Source organism: Cnephaeus nilssonii, assembly GCF_951640355.1.
Source record: "Cnephaeus nilssonii genome assembly, chromosome: Y".
Lineage (NCBI taxonomy): Eukaryota > Metazoa > Chordata > Mammalia > Chiroptera > Vespertilionidae > Cnephaeus > Cnephaeus nilssonii.
The window spans coordinates 2,043,531-2,065,434 of NC_137096.1; the positions used below are offsets into that span (position 1 = coordinate 2,043,531).

Here is a 21,904-nt window from a genome sequence, read left to right on the forward strand (position 1 = left end):
ATCAGGGCGCGGGTCCGAGGAGTGCAGAACCCAGGGTCCACAGAGGCGCACGCGGCTGGGGCGGCTCCGTCCACCCCTGGGCACGTGGGAGCGTCTCTCCCCGGCCTCCGGGCAGCCCCCACAGGTGCAGGCTGCTGCCCGCCAGACCGCGAGTGGCCAGGGACCCCGTCAGGCTCCTTCCCAGAGGGGGAGGGGAGGGGACCCGGAACAGAAGCCATGTACACTCTGGCGGCGCCCGGAGCCAGCAGGGCTGGGAGCCCCGAGGAGCGGCGGGGTGGGGGTGGGGGGCGCCCGGACCCACACACCTATCCGTGGCCCGCAGGCCACCTCCCCAAGGTGATCAGGCAGGACTGGGCGCGTCCTGGAGCCCTGGGCGCGAACGCTCGGCTCCCTCAGGTGCCCAAACCCCTCCGAGCCCCCCGCCCACCCGCGGGCTGTCACCGCGCGGAGCCCGCGGGCTGTCACCGCGCGGGGCCCGCGGGCTGTCACCGCGAGGGGCCCGAGGTCGCCCTACCTTGGTGATGACCAGCGGCTCGCCGTGCTCGCGGCCGCCCTTCAGGGTGAAGCCACACGGGGCGCCGCCGTTCAGCTGCACCTCCACCAGGCGTCCACCTTCCACCGTGCTCCCCTCGGCCTCGGCCTCGGCCTCAGCCGGGCGATCGGGCCACGCGCGGGGCTCGGCGCCCTCCATGGCACAGGGCGCGCAGGCAGCCAGGCCCCTGAGACCCAGGGCCCGCGCCCATGCACCCCTGGAGTGCCGGCTGGCCGAGGCTGGGAGGCTGCGGATGCCCGCCCAGCCGCTGGCCACCAGAGAACTTGCACTGCAACTTGAGAGCAATGTACCTGCTGAGTCGGGAGGGAGCAGGAGGGCGGAAGCAGGGGCGGGGCGGAAGCAGGGGCGGGGCGAAAGGAGGGGCGGAAGCAGGGGCGGGGCGGAAGCAGGGGCGGGGCGGAAGCAGGGGCGGGGCGGAAGCAAGGACTGGGTGGAAGCAGGGGCGGGGCGGGACCTGCAGGGGGTGGGGCCCTCCAGTCACTGGGTCGCGCAATGCCTTGTGGGAGTCCACGCAGCGGCCTGGCCGTTGACGTGGCGTCAGGGGGCGTGCCAGGTCCCTCATATTTGAAGAGGAGCCGCCCTGCTGCCTGAGCCCCAGCCTTGCCCGCACTCTGTCCTTTAGCGGCTCCGTGAGCCCTTGGCTGACGGACACTCGGAGGCCGTGACACGAAGAAGACACCCCCAAAGCCCATCTACTCTCCGGGCGGAGCCCCCGCCCGAGGAACGCTCAGGAGGTAAGTGTCCTCTCGGCGGCGTTTCTTTCTGCTGCGCTGGGATGGGAGTCGCTCCGTGTCCCCTGGTTGTAATAACGTGACCCTTTAACGTGGGAAATAATCATTGTGGGAAATGTTTGTTGTATTTTGTAATTTCTAAAAGTGTTTTAAGTGTTTCGGTTACATTCTTGTGTCCTTGTAGAGGGTCTTGGGGTGCGAATGAATTTGTGTTTGCTTCTGGTAATGGTAATGGAGGTGTGTGTAGTGCAGTGAGGAAAGTTTTGATTTCATGGAGCCTGGGTGTGTGGGAAATGTGACAAAATACTGTTGGTGGGATGTCTGTATCCAATATGCTTTGAGCCTGAGGTGAGACTAGGGCTTGTTTGCCTTTGTGTAGTATTTTTCCTCGTGTGGGGTAGGCTGGGGTCACATTTCCTGTGACTCCTGCAATATGTCCTGTAGGTCCTTTTGTAAGGCCGTGACGACCCTGTGGCAGAGCGACGACCCCAAATCAAACGCCGAACTCGAGTCTTGATGCAAAAGCAAGAGGTTTCTTTTATTCAAGCGCAGCGCAGGGACTCACAGGCAGCAACTCTGACAAGAGACTGCTGACCGGAGCCCTGAGCCAGGGTTGATTACAAGCTTTTATGGGCAAAAACCACACGCAGGTGGGGGTGGAAAGGTGGGGGAGATGGCCCATTCTCGTGGGAACGGAATGCTTTATCTTTAACAGAAAGCTCGTAAAAACAGGAGTTTGCTTTAACAGAAACTAGAAGCCAGGATGTCTTTAATTTGTTTCAACAAAGACCAGGACATTTACTGATAAGCACTAAAGGGGAGTTCAGCACGCTCTTTTCTGGGAACTGAACTATGCCCACTTAATCTTAACTATCTCTGCCTCCCAGAACAGCCTCCGGAGCGCCAGCCCTGAGAGTGCATCCTTTCATTCCCCCCTTTTCTTTTTGGGGAGTTCCAATCATGGAACTTTTGTAGTATAATAAGGGGACCCATCAGGGTGGATATGAGGGTGGTGAACCAAGGGGATCGGCTGTATCAATTTTTCAAACTATTCTATTGTCCAAGCAAGCAAGTGTGTACAAAAGCCAGAATAGCAGGGTTAAAATTCAAACAGCAGTTTTTATCTAAGTATGGTTGCTATTATACTTCAGTACCATGGTCCCCATCAGTACTGTCCTCACTGAAGTCCAGTTCCCCTCCTGCAGGTGTCGAGTCTCCTCTTGGCCTGCGTGGAGCCCAGGCTAGGGATCTCACGGGTGAGGCTGCTGGTTGCCAGGATCTAGGCCGTTTCCTGGTGCAGGAGCTGGGAGTGGTGTAGCCAGATCTGGGTGCTGTTCATTTTAATAACCGTGGGCATGCCCAGGATAACAGTGTAGTATCCCTTTCAGGTTGGGGTGAGTCCTTGGGCAGTGAATTTCTTTACCCATACCGAGTCCCCGGGCTGGAAGGGATGTACAGGGTCCGCGGTGGGCACTGGCAGTGCATCTCGAACAAGCTTATGGGTGGCTCTCTGGGTATAGAGCCTGTAAGGACTTAAGGAAGGGAATGGTTATGAATTCCAGCTTTCAGTTTCTTCCTGTCCCTGGAAAGGAAGCGGTGGGGGGATGTCTATCATATATGATCTCTAAAAGGGGGAAACCCCTACCGGTAGGGGGTACACCTGGCCCATAAGAGGGTGAAGGGCAGGAGGTTGGTCCAGTTTTCACCGTTTTCTAGGACAAATTTAGTTAAAGTACTTTTAGAGTCCTGCTCATGCCTGTCCAGATTCTGGGCCTAAGGCTTGAGCTATACCCAGAAATACCTTGGCTATAAAGGCGGGGCTGTTATCTGATCCTATGACTACTGGCAGCCCGAAGCTAGATATAATCTCCTGGAGTAATTTCTGTGGGGCCCGAATTCTCAGGGCGACCCTCTTACCTTGCTTAGTATTTACCTGTGCACAAACTGTATTTCTAGTGACTATGCTTTTAATTATTTTATCTAAGAGTACCTGCCTTGCAGAAGTTCAGAAGTCTTGGTGATGCTAAGTGGGTAGCCTGGTGTAACTGGGCAACTCACGTCCGACCTAGAGCCTCTGGGACCAACAGTCTGTCATCTGGTAGGATCCACCAACCATCTGGTCCTTTGATGGCTTGCTTCTGTTCTGCCAGTTTCTCCTCTTGTTTGGTGTAAGAGGGGGTCTGCGTAGGTCCAGGTACGGCAGGGTTACTAAAACTGAACATAACTGCTCCCAACCGTGCTGTCAGGTCTGGGCGAGCTGTTCATACTGCGTCTGTTACCTCTGTGCAGCCCTGCATAGGTTCCTCTGGACTATCATCTGGAAGCAGGCTGGCAGGGTTGGTGGCCAGTGTCTTATGGAACCGGACACAGGGCTGGTCTAGGAGAAGAGCTTGGCACTGGGTGATCCTGGTGTTTGATATTCATCTCTTCAGAGTACCTCAAAGGAGGGCCTCCACACCATGGGGTGTTGTCAGGGCTAGTTCCTAGCCCAGAGTCTACTTATCTGCCTCCTTTACCAGCAATGCTGTGGTGGCCACTGCCCAGAGGCACGCTGGCCACCCTGCTGCCACGGGGTCTAGCCTCTTAGCAACAGGTCTCTTCCAGGGACCTAGAGTCTGAATGAGAACCCCTTTGGCAATGCCCCTTACCTCACTCACGTAGAGGTGGAAGGGCTTCGTGACGTCTGGCAAGGCTAGGGCAGGTGCTGAGACGAGAGCCCTCTTTAGCTTCTCAAAGGCCTGTTGTTCCACTTCGGTCCAGTTCAGTGGATGCATTCCCCTAGTACTTGAGTACAGAGGTTTAGCAATCTCCGCGAGCCCCGATATCCACAGGTGGCAGTATCCAACTGCCCGTAGGAATTCCCGCTCCGTCCCCCTCAAAGGATATGGTGGCACATCCAAATAGTTTCTGCAGGAGGTCATGTCTACATAGGGGGTACGGACATTCTCGCATGATCAGAAATGAATGCGTCACCGTGTCCTTTCGAGGTCTACAGTCCTTTTTGATGTCTAAGGAAAACAGGCAATTTGTCCGGTGGCTCCCTGGACTGATGTCTTCTTAGAGGTTACGGGTCCCATCGGCTCTGTCAAGACTGAATAGGCTGCCCCAGTGTCCACCAGGAAACTAACAGGTTTGCCCCCCACTTGTAAGGTTACCCTGCGCTTCTGGGGGCTCAATGGAAAGGAGCCCCAGTCCTGTCAGTTCTCTTCCTCTAAGTTAAAGACCTTTGGAGTCTGAGTCTCCCCTTTTGCTTCTCTAGGTAACCTGCCAGGATATTTTCTCTTGCAGTGCCCCCGCTTCCTATTTGCTGCTGGCCTTTTCTTTCTTTTTACTTTTCTCTGTTCTATCTTATCACATGCACAAACCTTTACAAAAATCTTCACAATTTCAAATTAGCCTTCAAACCTTTCTTCTATGTCCTTCAAAAATGCATAACCATGCCTCAGACCTTCTATTAAGTATTTCTAAACATGTCTAGCAATCAATGTTTCAGTATTGTATGCTAGAAAAGGCAGCGGGGGAGGGAGCAGGCTCTGCAGCCAGTTCCCAGGCTAGCCAGGCCTCTAGCCGCTTGAGTCCCAAATGGCCACATTCTTCCTACAGATAATGATCTCAGATTCTGATAAGCCTGAAAAGGGGAATTACTAGCTGTGCCTTCTTTAAGCCCCCTAACAGAACATGGCTTTAAGTCCCCTAACAGAACACGGTGAAAAGTGTCCAAGGAGACGTCAGGGGTTCTTGGGTCTCATTGGGGCGCAGGGGGTCACAAGGGAATTTCCCTTTTCATCGCTGCCTCCAGCAGCTACTCAAAACAACCCCTGGAGGGGATGGACGCTGGGTGGGCAGAGGCAGGGAGCGCGGCGCGGGTCCCAGGTGGCGAAGGAAGGCTCCCACCGAGGCGTTTTCATCTGGCAGTCCACTCTCTGTTCCCACTGGGAAAAGCGCTTGTCTCCTGCCAATGAAGGTGGCATGGGGGGTGGGGGGGAACCAGTGACCCTTACACTGCAATCAGACTCCCTGACCTTTCTGAAAAGCCCCTCTGCTTGAGTGTGTTTCTATTAAAATTACTGATTTTAAAACTATAATTTAAGAGTTGACACATACACACAAGGACCAAGTGGCCCACAAAATATTTTTCTTTCCTTCCTAAAGATTTTACAATGTGCTGTAATCATTAATCACATCAAAGTTAAATGGCCAATTGAGACAAACACTTCTGAGACCGTTTCTCCACCACTGATTCAGACTGGGTGGCAGCAGGTGTCAGAAATAAGATTCATTCAGTTTTTGAGCTTGCTGGGCAGACTTGGTGACTTTGCCAGCTCAAGCTTCCTTCTTATAAATAGTTAACTTTAAAACTTGGTCCCTGATTTTAACCTCTTGGACCACAATTGTTACAACGTTATACCTTCAAATTAATAAACTTAGACAGAACTTTTGCTAGGCGGGCCGATTCCCCCTCTGACAGAGAGCAAACACCCCTGGGAAAAAAGAAATCCCAGTGGCCACTCAGGGCGATTTGCTATGTGTCAGAGCACCCAGCCTTAAACAAATTAAATGTTTCTTATTTCTTTTTATAGATTTCTATATATGAACAAATAATTATAACCAGGCAGATAACAAAATATCAAATAAACATCTGTCCTTATATCATTTCAGTAAACAAGTATTCTTACATTCTTGGGATCTAAGCAGATAACAGGAATACTGCCTCTAAGTCCCCTGATGGGGGCCTCCTTTTCCTACCGTCGCTTTTTCTGGCTTCTGCCATAGGCCAGTTGGCGGGACCAGTGTGTTGAAGGAAAAGTCATCCTGCAGTCCGGCTCGGGGAGGGACAGGTTACACATAGAGCGTTATATCAGGAGAGGCAGAACCTTGATAAAAGCTCAGTAATCCAATTACACAGTCAAAGGTTACACAGGAAGGGAAGAACCACTCAATGTCCTCTCCTCTGAGAGGATTTTAACAAACTGATAATAAACTGACAAAACCTTGACAAATGAAAATTCAATAAATAATATATACATATAGGGCCCAATTATGACAGAAAATATAAGACAAAAAGACAAAACAAACAGTCCTGATACCGATATGACAAAACACAAAACAAACACCTGTTGAGAGGGAGAGCCTCCAGCCCCTTCTGGGGGGTCCCTTTCTCCTCTCGCAGGAGGAGATTTCTTGTGAGCTGAAAGCCTGGATGGCTTCCTGAAAGAAAAGATTTTTAATCCAGTTACAGATGCTATTAGAATCAGAATGAGAGAGGAAGGGAAAGATCAGGTTATGTCCTCTATGAGGATCCTAATAACTGAAAACAGTAAGTTAAACAAACGGTTAACGGGGTCTATAAAGAGTTAATAGTAACTTCAGCCTTAGTTTCACGTTGGACTATGATGTCACAGGCAGGGACAGGGCCTTGAAAATCTCTCCTCCCAGCGAAGCTGTTAGCTGGGAGTCTCCCAGCACCAAAAGAGATAAGGAAGCTGTAAATAAAAGTTCTTTTGTTCTTTGAAATGTTATAAATGGATATTTTTAAATCAACCTTAGGACTTTAAAATTCAATTTAATACAGTAAATTCACAAATCAGAGCAAACTGAAACCTTCATTTATACAAACAGAGGAATTTTTATTATCTAAGTGGGCTGATTCCCTCTCTGACGGAGAACAAAGGACTCTGAGAAAAAGGTGTCTCAGCAGCTGCTAAAGACCTTTGTATTCCGCCACAGCAGGTCCGCCCCATCTTTAAATAAATTAAAAGCAGAAAGAGACAACAAATACTTTTATATTTATATATTTATATACCAAACAATCTGAGGTTTTGACTCCTATTAGATATTTACCAGAGTTTAAACAGTCACCTGATTAATTTGCCTGAGGAAGCTCTATGGCCTCCGGGTGGGGGGGGTTAAGCTCCCCTTTCCACTCACTTGGAGTGGACTGAGTCTATCTCATAACGTCCGTCCAGTAAGTCCACAGAAGTCCACAGAAAGACACAGAAACCAAACAGACAAAGACACCTGGGAACAGCTGGACGATGTGCCAACCAGCGGGAGCGACCCGCTTCGTCCCAGAGTTTTGAGGGAAAGCCACTCCCCTCCAGACTGGGGTTTTTACACCTCCCCAGACGGGGGTTTTTACACCCCCCCAGACGGAGACTACCAGGCGTCCCTGGCTCTCCTCCACCCTTGGGGCGTCCCCCAGGGCTGCAACCTGTGGTCCTCCAGGCACGTCTACCGACTACTGCTCGGTCACTCTTACGAGTCGCCGAACGGCTGCAAAACCAGAAGTGTGCACACAGAACCAGACCAACTGAAACACAGGACAAAGACAGACAACAATGAACAAAACACTCAGACAACGGGCCCAACGAGACTGAAACAATGACCTAATATAACCAGACGGACGGACTCCCGTCCTCCAGATTGTCCGGCCGGACTTCAATCCGCCCGTCGCCGGACACCCGACGATGACCAATTTTACTCGGTCGTCTCCTGAATCTGGGGCGTCCCCCAGTTTGACAGTTTTTCTGACCGGACTCTAACCGGTCAGAGGAGCCCTCTCCTTACGGAGAGAACAACCTGTCACCAGAACCAGAAATAACCAGAAATACTGAAACAATTATCAGACGAACCGGACAACAGACAACAAAACAAGGGGGCCCCTTTACCTCCAAGGTCGGTTCTGACGTTTGAGGGGTGGTCGATCAATCTCGGTGGAACCTCCAAATGTAAGGCCGTGACGACCCTGTGGCAGAGCGACGACCCCAAATCAAACGCCGAACTCGAGTCTTGATGCAAAAGCAAGAGGTTTCTTTTATTCAAGCGCAGCGCAGGGACTCACAGGCAGCAACTCTGACAAGAGACTGCTGACCGGAGCCCTGAGCCAGGGTTGATTACAAGCTTTTATGGGCAAAAACCACACGCAGGTGGGGGTGGAAAGGTGGGGGAGATGGCCCGTTCTCGTGGGAACGGAATGCTTTATCTTTAACAGAAAGCTCGTAAAAACAGGAGTTTGCTTTAACAGAAACTAGAAGCCAGGATGTCTTTAATTTGTTTCAACAAAGACCAGGACATTTACTGATAAGCACTAAAGGGGAGTTCAGCACGCTCTTTTCTGGGAACTGAACTATGCCCACTTAATCTTAACTATCTCTGCCTCCCAGAACAGCCTCCGGAACGCCAGCCCTGAGAGTGCATCCTTTCACTTTCTTTGGTTCTGCATTGAAATGTTTCTGTAAGCGGTGGTTTCTTTCAGCAGGGAGACCTGCCAGCCGGTGTCTATTACAAGATTTTACATTGTAATGGCCCGCTCCCCAGGGAGATTTGGAGGGATATGTATGGTCTGTGGTCATGGATGGTGTGGAATGGTGAGTCTGTAACCAATGGGGGGTTACTGAATATAGGCACCTTGGGTGGGGTTTCCTCAGGGTCTGGAGTGTAGAAGTCATGTTCTGGCATTGGTGTCCGGTATGGCCCCCCTCTTGCCGAACTTGCTGCTCGCCGGGGGCCTCTCCAGTTTCCCTGATTCTGTCTGAAGGGGTTTTGACTATTTTGAAATGGACTGTTGTCTTGAGTCTCTGTCCTGAAGGGTTGTTTTTTGTTTTTGTTTTGATTTTGTGGTTGGATTGCTGGGTTTCTGTTGAATGGGTGGTTATTACCTCTACATGGGTTATTTTAAATGGGTTGTTATTATTATTATTATTTCTGAATTTATTATTGTCCTTGAAGAACGGATTGTTCCTTCTCCAATAATAAGCATGTCCTTGTCTGTATTGGTCATTCTGCCTGTTTTGATTGGTTTGGGGTGTTTTTAAGGGCTGTAGAGGTCCTCTATACCTTTGCATGGGAAAGGAGTATTTCTTTGATTCCTCTACCGCGAAGGCGAATTTCTTTTCTGGTGATAGGTCTTGGTGCAGTTGGATTTTCCTTTTAATATGCTCTGCGGTGTCGGACCTTGCGATAAGGTTTTGAAGCTGCATTTTGTAGCCATCTGGAGCGTTTCTTATTAGTACCTTGACTATCCCTTCTACATCTCAGTTTTCCCATGGTGAGCTCACATCTGGCTTATAGAGGCCAGTTAGGATCACCAGTTTCCGTAATTGGGCCTGTAATTGTGTAGGAGACTCCCAGTGTGCTGAAAACTGTCCCGAAGACAGGTCCACTGATGGAAACGCTCTTCTCCATGCATCTCCTATCCAGCTCCAGAATGATCTTCCTGTATTTGAGAGTTGTTCTGCAGTTTCCTTTACTGCTGTTTTTAACTTGGCTACTTCTGTTGCATCTATCACTGCTGTGAGTTCATCTGCACTTAACATAGACGTGTGGCCTCCAAGTTCGTATATTTTTACAAGCCACTCTACGTTCGTTAATTCCCCTTTAATTAATAATTTTCTGAGTTCTGCTAGTTCCTGCCTTGAAAATGAGGTGAATTCTACCGATTCCTCAGTCCCTTCATTTTCAGATTTTATTACCTTCTTCTTTACTACTCCTGGCTTGCTGGAGCATTTTGCAACTGCCTTCTGTGCCGGTGATCTTCCCTGGTCGGTGTCCTCCTGCAGGTGATGGATGGTCTGCAGTACTATTCCTACTTCCTGCTGTGGTGGCGCCCTTTCTATTGTTGGAATCAGAATGTTAGGATCTACCATGTTTTGGTTGAGGCCTGGGGCTGTGTGCATTTTATATTTGGCCCTCAGGGCGTCCTCTACCGGCCTCCATTTGCTTTCTGGTAGTACGTTAGGCTCGGTAGGGTCATTTCTTTTGAAAAGCTTGTTAAAGAAGTTTTAACTTTCTGCATGGTGTTGAATGAGACGGAGCCTTGGTCCGTACCTACCCAACGGACAGAATCCTTGTGTATGCGGGGTGTTCCTATTGCAGTATGTGGTTTCTAGATGGAGAGTTGTTACTTTTTTTCGAAAATTAGAGAGAGTTTTAGCTAGTTTCTTCAAAATTTTGTTCATAAATTCGGCTCTGCTGTAAATTTATTCTTCAAAAGGTTTCATTTTCCTTTACTTTCCGTTTCCCTTAGTTGAATTCCTTGAATTTGAAGGGGAGTTTCGATTTTGCACCGAACCTAGACGACCCAGTGGTGCTCCGGGGTCGAGTCTCCGGATCGGGAATAGGTCGGTTGGTGTAATCCGCCATCTGGGCTCCTCTTGCACAGAGAGACTGCTAGGACCCCCGGCATTGGCCTTCGGGAGTCAGCCTCTCCTGGGTATGCCCTCACGGTGGACGACCACTGACCTGTGTCCTCAGAGACTAGTTCGCTTTCGGTCGGTGCCAGATTAATGCCCTTTACACTCGGTGGTCGTTTCCTTCATACTCCCACCGGAACCTGAGTGGTTTTGCCAATTTTAAATCCTTATCCGCCTGCGCTGCGGAGAAATGTGTTTTGGAATCCTGCCAACTACGCCACCCCTGCTCTGCAGCGCGGCCAACCTAGGCTGGACGCCGAGCTGGTCTGCTGGTTGAACTGCAGCCACTGTCACCACCAAGGTGGCCTTGTCTGACCGGAGAGCCGGGCCCAGATATGGCTGACCTTGGTCAGCTCCCGCCATAGCCTCCTCATGAGACCCGGGGATGGGTTGGATGGGTTGGGGGGCATCTTGGTCGGCTCTCAGGGAGGGGGGGCGTGTGGGGAGGCAGGGGTGGCCATCGCGGTCTAGGCCTGGGCTCCTCCTCAGACAGGAGCGGAACCCTGTGTGAAGGGCGGGGGGAGGGGCAGGGGTGGCCATCGCCTGGGCAGAGGCTCACCTCAGAGGCTCCAAGCACAGAAGCAGGCCCCCTATCCACCGCCACTCACCCCTGCATCGCTACCTAGGGGCCCAACCATCCCCCCCCCAGACCCTTGGGGTTTGAGAGAGGAGGCGCGAAAGAAAGGCTAAGGGAAGCAGATGGTGCCCTCAGCTCTGTCAGCTCTGAGTGCCCGAGGTTCTCCCTCCCATCTCCATCCTTCCCACGGCCGCTGCGGCGGGGACGGGGAGTTGTGGGTGGGCAGCAACCCACAGGGAAGCGGGTGTGAAGGACCTGCCAGTCCTGGGAGGGATCCAACATGTGTGGGAGGGGAGCGAGGGGAGGGTGGGGTCCCAGTCTGTCCCTCTGACCCAGCGGCCTGGCAGGGCAGCTCAGCCCTGTGAGGGGTCATGGGGTTCAGGCAGGGCGTTGGGACTCCCTGAGACCTGACTGCCCGGACCTGCACAGAAAGGCTTCTTCCCACTTTCCCGGGCGGGCCCTTACTTTATCAGGCCCGGGAGCGAGGGTGGGGGGAGGGGGCTAGACCCCTTTGGGACTGAGGGGCAGGCACGGCCTCCGTCCCAGCAGAGGGGCTGACACGCAGATGTCGCTGCGCAGGTGCCGCCCTCCATTGCCGCCCTGGGTGGGAGGCTCAGCTGTTCCAAACTGCTCTGTTTCCGGGGATTGGGGGAGGGGGCAGGAGGCCGGCGTCACAGACACTGTCTGGGGGTCAGCCCGGAGGTCGCCGGCCCCGCATCCACCACTGATCTTGAGCCTGCCCTGTAACCTTGCATTGGCGCGCACAGGCTCAGGAGACCCGTGACCACCCCGGGACAACGACAGGATGCCACTGCGTCGTAAGAAGGACATGAGCAGAGACTTGGAGCCCCTGTTGGAGGAGCAGGGTAAGAGAAACGATGACTTTGGGGGCAAAGAAACACCTGAGGCCGAGGAACTTCCCTCCGGTACCTTCTGCGTGACCCTTAGCAGATCCAGTGCATGGGGCTGGGCTGCGTCCTTGATGTTAAAACAGTAAACTCCAGGAGCTGGGACGCAGGCTATGTCCTGGAGGCGGCCCACTTGAGCCTCAGACCCCCAGAGGAATGACAGGTGCTGGCCCAGCAGCTCCTTGGACGCTGGCAGCCTGGCCACACCCTCTGCCGTGTGTCCCAGGCTCGGCTCTCACCCTGCCCCTGGAAGGCCTGCAGCAGCGTCTTCACAGCGCGGCCCTGGTCCCTTACCTGTTTCCATCTGCCCTGCACCTCCACGGCTCCTCTCATAGGTCTGCCTGCAACACTTGTGGCGGCGGAAAGCTTAACCCTCCCCAGTGAGGAGCTCTCGCCCTGGACGATTCCCCAAATAAGTTACTAAACTCATTTAATACCTTTTCCATTTTTATTCCGATGCAGAAGACAGTTCTTCTGACCTTCAGGAGAGGAAATCGAGGTAATGTGTTCACCGTCATTTTTGCTTGCTGGATAGGAAAGTAGAGGTCTCCTCAGGTAACATGTATCGCATGTAAAACACTTGGCGTGGCATTTCTTCAGGTGCCCTTCACTAACACTGAATGCACTTCCTTTACAGTGAGGAATTGGAGGAAATCCTTGACCAAAACGCAGGTATGATTTAGGAGGTAGTGTCATGAAAATAAACTGTTTCAGACCGTGTCCCATTGACAATGGGGAATGCTCACCAGGGGCGTGCATGACTGCCTTTTAAAGCCTTGGGACGCTTTTCTGTGGCAACTTTGAATCTCCCTCGCTCTCCGGAGCAAGCAGTTCCTCTATGGGACTCGTTTGCTTCCTTTAGCTCCCGAGGGGTCTGACTTCGCCCTTCCCCACCCCAACCAGGTAAAAAGAAGGAATTCTACCCTAGCGCCGAGCCTCCATTTCTCTGCAAATATTGACAGAATGTGACAGAGTGTTCAATAAATTATAGTCTGTGGGCCCTCAGTTGTGTGTCATAAACAACTTGTGGGCCGAGCAGCACCTATGTGCCTAAGCAGGATTCTACTTGTGTGGGTGTTAGACATGGAGAGAAGGGCCTTTTGCCTCCTCTCACTAACTCACATTACCATCACATGAGCAGACTTCGCACAGTGCTGTCACATGACCCCTTGCGTAATCCTACAGAATTATGTCCTTTACATAGGCAGGTGCATAACAGCGACAAGGACCATAATAGCACTCAGTGCTTACGCTTACTCTGTGCCAGGCACTGTTGGGAGCTCTGGTTTGTGTTAATTCAGCGGTTCCCACGTTTTAGAAGCAAACCACTGTACGGAATACTTTTACATAATAACAGGTGTATGTATGCATACCATGTATGTAACAAACAACGTCTTGGTAAAACGGTGCTTATCCTTTACTACATGCAATGTATGCGGGTAATTAAAAACAATAAAGCCTTGTTCTCAGATACAGTAAGTATTTGTGTGATTTGGTTTCATAGATTCCTTAGTTTCTCTTGTTCTTGTGTGTGTGGAGAGAACGGTGCTACCAATGCTGATATAAGAGTGATGCTTTTATCTTATACACGGGTACACTGGACGGCTGTGCGATATTACAAGAGTTTGCATGAAATAACCTCTATTCCACTTGGTGTGGCCGAGTGAATGACATATCCGGTTTTTATATCAGTGTTAAGTTTTCTCATTGTAGCTATTGTCTTTGACTTTCCTGGTTCTTTTCTTTGGTGCAGCAGCTTACATTGAAGCCTGTAGAACATCGGTTCTCAACCTGTGGGTCGCGACCCCTTTGGGGGTGGAACGACCCTTTCACAGGGGTCGCCTAAGACATCCTGCATATCAGATATTTACATTATGATTCATAACAATAGCAAAATTACAGTTATGAAGTAGCAACGAAATTAATTTTTTGGTTTGGGGTCATCATAACATGAGGAACTGTATTAAAAGGTCGTGGCATTAGGAAGGTTGAGAACCACTGCTGTAGAATATAAGTATTTGTCTCTTATACAGCGTCCAGCCCGGCTAGAGAGCGGAACACAAATCCTGAGTAGGGGTGACTGGGGATTGAGAAAATGGAAAAAGAGACAGACAGACAGACAGACAGACACAGAGACAGAGGGGAAAGGCTGTGGCCGCTTGGGACACCTGGCCCTCTGATGGAAACACAGTGACACAGAGCCGGTGAAGCAGCGTGTTTATTTTATAAAGTATGATTCCAGGAAGTTTTACAAGAATTTAAAACAAAGGAAATTATGTGGAATCCTGGTTAAAGATCAAGCTGTAAATGTTTCATTCTTGTGGCTTCTTTGTAATCGTCACTCCTGGCTAAGCCCGGATAATGGCGTCCGTTCTTTGAGCCCGGCTGAACTTAAATAATGAAATCCATCCCCTGTCACTCGAGCTAAAGGACCAGGCTGACAACATACCTGCCTCTGGCATGGCATGTTTCTAGGACATGGTGCTGCCAATGCCACTGGACTCAGCTGACAGTAATGTAAGAAATGCTCATGTGCCTTCCCAGGTGCTCTCTACACACAGTTATACAATTAATGGTGGTGGTGTGGGTAACTAGACATTTACACAGCACAAGAAAGGAACCATGAATCTTGGTCGTTCAACTGATGCCTATTAAAAAATAATACTGTCTTTCTAGAACTGCTGAATGAACATTGCTCATACTGTCTTCAACAAGCAGGAAAAACGAATTTCACCATTACATGTTAATATGTATGTTTTATGTAGATTCTCTGAAAAGGACTTTTCTGAGGAAGGAAAAAGAACTATTCATGAAAGCAAACTCTTATGTGGATACAATTTCCGACAAGCTGCGAGACAACTACAGGAAGAGGCAGGAGCAAAGGTTGGCTGCCGGGCGTCAGGGGCAGGACTGTGCATCACTTCTTAGTGTCCGTGGGGAAAAGTCACTGAAGAGCATCACTGTCATTTCCTATGCGGTGACATCCCTATTGAAAACTGTATTTGGCTCGATTTTTTTCAAAGCAAAAAACTCCATTATTTCTATAAAGTCACACACCTTAACTGAATGGAGAGGCATTGTCTAGAGGTCAATAAAGATGACCCTTTCTGCCTTTCAAATGACAATGGAGTTTTAGGGCTCCTAAAGGAAAACATATGTATATGACATATATGTATATACTAGAGGCCCGTTGCAGGAAGATTCCTGCAAGAGTAGGGCTTGCTGTGGCCTGAGCGAAACAGAGAAGGGAGGGAAGCCCTCTGAGGCGGGCAGAGGGCTTCCCTCCCTCCGCTACCTCCGCATCCCGCCTCCTGCCTCCCGCCTCCTGCCTCCTGCCTCCTGCCGCCGCCGCCGCCCCGCCTCGCTATCCGCTTTCCCTCCCTCTTCCTTGTATACTGTCTTCGGTCTTTGCTCCACGCTAGAGTATGCAAATTAACCACCATCGTTTTTGTGTTAATTTGAATGCTCACTCTGATTGGCTGGTGGGCGTAGCAGAGTGATGGTCAATTTGCATGTTTCTCTTTTATTAGTGTAGATACTTGAGTCGCAATGCACGGAATTCGTGCAGGATTAGGTCTTCCTTCCCCAGGCTGCTGGCACCTTCCTCCCTCTGGAACCCTGGACCTGGGCTTCCCTCGCAGCCCAGGCTTCATCCAGAAGGTCGCCTGGAAGGATGCCCGGTCTAATTAGCATGCTATGCTTTTATTATTATAGAATCACTAGAGGCCCAGTGCAAAAATTTGTGCACTGGTGGTACTTGGCCTGGCCAGCGATCGGGGCCATCTCTCCCAGGCCCGATTGGGGCCAGCTGGCTGGGGGGAGGGACCACGGGAGGTTGGCCGGCGAAGGGGATAAGGGGGACCGCGAGAGGTTGGCTGTGGGAGCACACTGACCACCAGGGGGCAGCTCCTGTGTTGAGCATCTGCCCCCTGATGGTCACTGCATGTCATAGCGACCGGTCAATCGGTCTTTTAGGCTTTTATAGGTATAGATAACATGCTAACTGAACGAAAGATAAGTGTAGTGTACTATTTAGCTATATCCGCTTATGTAAAGATAAGTGTAGTGTACTGTTTAGCTATATTCACTTCCCTACACTAATAAAAGAGAAGCATGCAAATTGGCCATCATTCCTCTACGCCCACCAGCCAATCAGAGCGAGCATGCAAATTAACCCCCAAAAAAAGATGGCGGTTAATTTGAATACGCAGGCGTGGAGTGAAGACCGAAGACAGCGCACAGGAGGAGGGAGGGAAAGTGGGGCGGTGGCAGGAGGGAAAGCACAGGGCGGCGGTGGCAGCTGTGGGATGGAAAGTGCGGGGTGGTGGCGGCAGCGGGAGCTCATGCCCCAGGAAGCCCCATTATTGCAGGAATCTTCCTGCAACGGGCCTCTAGTATTGTAAATATCTTCTAAATTTCCTGAACTGGGTTTATTCTTCATGTGCACAATGAAGAATATCTGTTGTGCCAAAGCGAGTAAAAGGTAAACTGTTCCCGTTTGGAAATGTTATATGATAAATGGGTATGCTATGTCCAATGATTCTGTTTGTCTATAGCTCAAACTGTAGGTTATTTTGCAAGAAAAAATGATCAAAACACTTTGTAGATGCAATGCCGTTTTCAGAAAAAATTATATTACCAGTAAATTTCCCTTCGTTTTCAACAGCCAAGCCATGTGAGAGAGCCTCCCACTTAGCCAGTTAGGGACACACAATCTTGAATGACAGGAAGGCACTTCATTTTCCTGTTTCCCACCCAGAGACTTCAGTTCCTCTTCTCCCTTCTCCTCTTCTTCCCTTTATGGTATAATTGTGTCAAGTGAAGTTTGTTTTGAATGTGCTGACTTTCACCTTATCGACATGCAGTGTGACAGTGCCCGTCTCTATGTTTTCCAGGGAGGAGCTTGCCAAGGAATATAATAATCAATTAGAGACTTTGTTTGAAGACGTGGAGAGAGCTCAGAAGAACCTCACGTTAGCCGAGCAAAACTTTAAGGTTGGTATCAGGTTCTCGATTAGTTTATTGTAGGCAAGTCTCGAGCAGGATGGCGAGCCTGTTCATGTCTTGGACCCATAAGGAGAGCCGGGGTCCCGTTCCCATGGCTGGCTATGTGGATGGGCCCCGATCACAGAAAAGCAGAGAAGTACAGGCATCCACCAGACTCGGGAAAGCCCTTCGTCTCTATTTGCTCTCGTGCTTGTGATTCTTGCAGTTTCCAAGAACAGAAATTTGCCAACTTGCAAAAGAGGGGTGTCTTGGTTTATCCGAGGAAGACCAGAGGGGCGGGCGGTTAGCTCCAGGTGCAGCTGCCTGTGCCTGGGCTCCGGTTGCTCAGCTGGTGTCTTCTGGGCTCTGCCTCCCTCTCCTTTCAGGCTCTCTCCATGGGGTCAGAATCTAGGCTTCCCATCCTAGATTCCCCACCGGGTTGGGACCCCAGTGGACGGAGACAAACCTTCCCGGGAAGCCATCTTTGTCGGGCACCTGAAGCAGAAAAGCCTCTGAAGGAGGAGGACTCATCCAGCCTGGATGCTTGGTTCATTGCTGGGCCAGTCACTGTGGTCAGGGCGTGGTCCGCGCTTGATGGACTGACCTGATCACCCTGGGGAGGGAGGACAGTGGAGGAGGTGCTGCTGTCTCAGGGCAGAGGGCAGTGTGTGGAAACGTCTCCTGAGAGGGGGGCCCGTGAAGGGACTTGGGAAGGCTCATTGCCAAGCCTCACTACGGGCCTGACTTAGGCTAGTGTCTCAGTGACTTATGAATCCATCCGGAGACTAGGATGCAATGCTAAGTAAGGCAGAGCAGCCGGAGGGCTGGGTGTTTCAGGGTGGGCTTTGGGCACGTACACGGACAGAGTGAGTAGGGGACAAGGTAACACAATGCAAGGGTGTAGGATTTATGAGGGACCGTGAATTCACGCCGGAGGGAGGAAAGTGAAGACCCGGGTTGGCAATAGGGCCACTGGGATGTGTGTGATGCAATGGGTGTTAAGTCTTGACGGAGTATTAGCCATCATGTGACAGGAGTGAGCTACAGACAGAGAGAGGTAGAGGGGGGAATGTTGGGGAACATGGAGAAACAGCCCACAGTACAGCGTGTTCACGACCCTGGGCTCTGGAACCATAATGTTTGGGATCCGGTTCTGATGGACTAATGAGTAGCCATGGGGCCGTGGGCAGATTGTGTATCGCTGAGTGTCAGGGTCCGCACCTACGAAGGGGACATAAGAAGAGCACCTTGGTCATAGGTTAGTTTTGAGGATACAGGGTGCCCTATGTAAAATAAGGTCATTGGAAACCTTTCTGGACAAAACCTGGCATATCGTTCCTATACTAGTACAAGGCTGCTCTCCTTCGTGTTGTATAGATGTTACAATTGTTGGGAGCGAGAGAATGCAGGGTACAACCCTGACAGGAAATGGCTAAAGTAGGGGAGAGGGCAACATTGTTTCTGGAGGTTAGGTGAAAGAACACAAAGGCCTCCATTATTGGGAAGTGCGTCTGCGTGGAAGCTGAATGGCCAATCGTTACGACGTGTCTAAATATTGTTCGGAAAGGATGTTTCCTACTTACTCACCTATGTTTTGAATATGGGTAAGAAAGGAACTGTTGTCCTCAAAGACTGATGTATACCAATATTGTGGTTTTTGTATTTTACTGGTGAGTACAAATGTCTGGAATCCTGTATAATAAAAGCGTACCGTGCAAATCGACTGAACGACAGAACGACCAGTCACTATGCTGTACACTGACCACCAGGGGGCAGACGCTCAATGCAGGAGCTGCCCCCTCGTGGTCAGTGCGCTCCCAGAGGTAGGGCCACTCACCCCCAAGCTGGGCTGATGGCTGGTGAGCGTAGCGGCAGCACTATGGGTGGCAGTACTATGGGTGTCCAACTGCAGCTTAGGCTGTCAGTCAGACATCCCCCAAGGACTCCTGGAATGCAAAATGGCCCAGGCCAGGCTGAGGGAATCTCCCCCCTCCCCCCTCCAGTACACGAATGTTCTGCACCGGGCCTCTAGTGTGTTATATAAGGGAACACAGAAACTGTTAAACGTACTGACTGAAAGGAATCCTTTTAACTTAATGCAGAATTACGTTTTGCTAAATATTAAGTTAACCATGTTTTATTTTCTTTTATACCTGTAGAAGGCTTTTTTAGAGCACCAAAGGTGTTTTCAAAAAGTGATAAAAAGGCTGCATCAGATCCATCAGGAAGTGAAAGCTGCACATAAGGAGCACAAACAGGTGTGTTGTATTTGGTAACCCAGTGCGTTCTTATAAAGCATCATGTATGTTTTGAAGTAGAAGCTAAATTGTTTCACGATATATGGGAACAACATTTTGGTTGTACATTTTAAGTTCTTAGCTATTTTCCATTTGGGTTTAATGACCTTGGTTTATCATAAATGCTAAATTTATTTTTATTTTTAGGATTTCTTAAGAGTGTTACAATATTAAAACAAGAAATGGTAAAGGGGGACTATTACCTAGGAATAGACACATTGTGATTGAAATTGATTCATTAATCCTAATTTCATTTTCAACAATCAGTTTTCAGGAGATGAGCAACGACTATCTTATGGATCATAAAAAGCCTATGTTGAGGTTCCAGTTGTCTTTCACTTCTGTTTCACTGGTTTATGCAAAATAGGAAATAGCGATTGTAATTATTGAATAGCTGTGTTATTTTCCAATACATTCTATGAGTGTCTGATGGCCCATTTGCTGTTAGAATTATTACAGCGACTCAAAGTGGCCCCGGATGCATGACAGTTAGGAAAAGCCACAGCAAGGCCAAAAGCTTATGTGCTGTTCCACTCTCACACCAGCAGATGGTCCTCGTGACATTGGCCTCTGCTCCACACAGACCCATACTTATGTAGGAGGTGATCGAATCCTGGATATGCCTCCTCTTCTGTGGATGGGATGTTCTTCTTATTAATCTTGTTCAAATACACGTTGCTCTGGCGCTGTTCAGAACTAACCGAAATAGGTTAAGTAAAATAGTAAGAGTTTGTAAAATAATCATTCTTTAAAAACTTCAGAAGCATACGTATGCAGTAGCTGTTTTACAGTTGTTTCCCTGTCGACAACGTGTTTACCCTAATGCTCTCTGGGAACCCGTCACTAATTGGTGTGAAGATTTGATAAAGTGCTAAGGAAGATTTCATCTGAAGTTTATTACTAAGTGTCAGCTCTGTGGTAGGAACTGGAGTGTTATCTGCGACTCCTGCAGAGTCCCTCATCCTTCCCATCCAGGTATCACCAGGCCCTGCCATTGCTACCTCTGCACTTGGACTTTAATTTCTTTCTTTGCATTCCCACTGCTGCTGCCCGCGTGCAGGACCCATCATTCCTAGCTGTGCTAGTAGTGAGCGCTTACCTGATTTCTCTCTTCTCCAGTCCATCCTCGGCAGCTCTGCAGTATCATGGTCCGATCCTATTCCTTCCTCCTGAGAGCCTGTCCTTAGCTTTGCATTTTACATTGCGGGGTATTCAGCATCTGCCCCATGGCTAGCCTCCCTTTGTGTCTCATGCTTCCTTTCTTTCTTCCCTCCCGCTCTCCAGATGAGTGGCTTTCTCTGAAGGAATGCACCATTACTTCCTGTGCTTATATTTCTCCTCTCGAATACTTTCCATTCCTTCTTTACCAGGTGAAATCTTACTCCTTTTCTCAACTAAATAATAATCTTCTTTATCACTACACAGTAATGGCCATATGTGTTTCCTTAATTGTTCTATAAGACCATTTTGAGTTGTGCTGGTATTTTTATTGACAGGTCTCTTTTGCTCACTCCTATAGGGGACGGGGTGGGGGGGAGAGTGTATTCCTTCCTAGGTCCCTCCACAGCACTTAACAGAGTGCTTCTGACAGGATGCACTAGGCGACTGTTGAATGAAGCGGAAAGGTTTAGAGCAGGCGTCCTCAAACTACGGCCCGCGGGCCACATCAGGTGTTTTTGCCATTTTGTTTTTTTACTTCAAAATAAGATGTGTGCAGTGTGCATAGGAATTTGTTATAGTCCGGCCCTCCAACGGTGTGGGGGACAGTGAACTGGCCCCCTGTTTAAAAAGGTTGAGGACCCCTGGTTTAGAGCATACGTTTGTTTTCCATAGCTTTCAGAGGTCCTGTGACAGATCATGTTATTCCCTGTTACACTGGCGGTCAGTCACTTAAGAACATTGTTAGCTGGTGTCTGGAAAGCTCACTATAGTTTTTAAATTGTGGTATTTCGTGATATGGGCCAGTCCAGCTTTTTCTTCTTTCTTTGCTTTTCCTTTTTTGCTCCAGCCTGACTGTAACTGTTCAGTAACCCATTGTGTCCAGTAAATCGTTTTCCTGTTACACTTCTACAATAATAACATTTGACTCAACTATAACATTAAAAATAAGAATTCTTAGGTGACTTTCATGCATTCATTATCATCTTTTTATTTGGGATAAATAATGAGCAGCCTGTGAATATTAACAGTTGCTACTTTTGAAATGTAATTGCACATGTTGAGAACGTGGGATGAAACTTAGTGGTTTATACCTCAGCTCTGCGCCTTGTTTCAGAATGTGGCATCCTTAACGACACTAGAGGAAGAGCATGTTGCCACAGAAATAAAAGAATTTAAAGAGGAATTGACCTAATTACACAAAACGCTTGTGAAAGAGTTGGTAAGTAGTGTACACTTAATATTAAGAACTAAGGAGGGAAGTCAGCATTGGGGTATTTTGCTTGTCAAAATGTATATAATAATCGCCCAAATCGTATTTCCTTTCCAGAAACAGCAAGAGCGAACAAATCTGGCCTTTGTTAACTGACTAGTTGAGGACTCCAAAGAACAAACTGGCACTGAAGTTCCAAATGTCATTTAAAGACCGTTGTTTCACAATTAAGTGACACCTCTCCTTAGCTTTGTTTGTTTTTTAAATTTAATAAATATTTATTGTTGAGA

At 49.4% G+C, this 21,904-nt stretch overlaps 1 protein-coding gene across 12 annotated transcripts; it reads left to right on the forward strand.

The window, feature by feature from the left end:
• The first annotated feature begins 1,100 nt into the window (after window positions 1-1,100).
• On the forward strand, window positions 1,101-21,904 carry LOC307096439 (uncharacterized protein). 12 transcript variants are annotated; one of them, XR_013813265.1, is made up of 10 exons: window positions 1,101-1,287; window positions 11,820-11,918; window positions 12,423-12,459; window positions 12,598-12,632; window positions 14,726-14,843; window positions 16,856-16,955; window positions 19,106-19,204; window positions 20,005-20,218; window positions 21,519-21,623; window positions 21,732-21,904. XR_013813265.1 is itself a non-coding variant. In XM_079766051.1 (9 exons), exons 2-8 carry the CDS (start codon window positions 11,858-11,860, stop codon window positions 21,594-21,596), a joined length of 528 nt encoding a protein of 175 aa, XP_079622177.1. In that variant the 5' UTR covers window positions 1,101-1,287; window positions 11,820-11,857; the 3' UTR covers window positions 21,597-21,623; window positions 21,732-21,904. The 12 variants fall into 12 exon arrangements, 4 of the variants coding, with proteins under 4 accessions (XP_079622177.1, XP_079622175.1, XP_079622176.1 ...); XR_013813264.1 differs by having other exon boundaries at window positions 20,005-21,623; XR_013813266.1 differs by having other exon boundaries at window positions 20,035-21,623.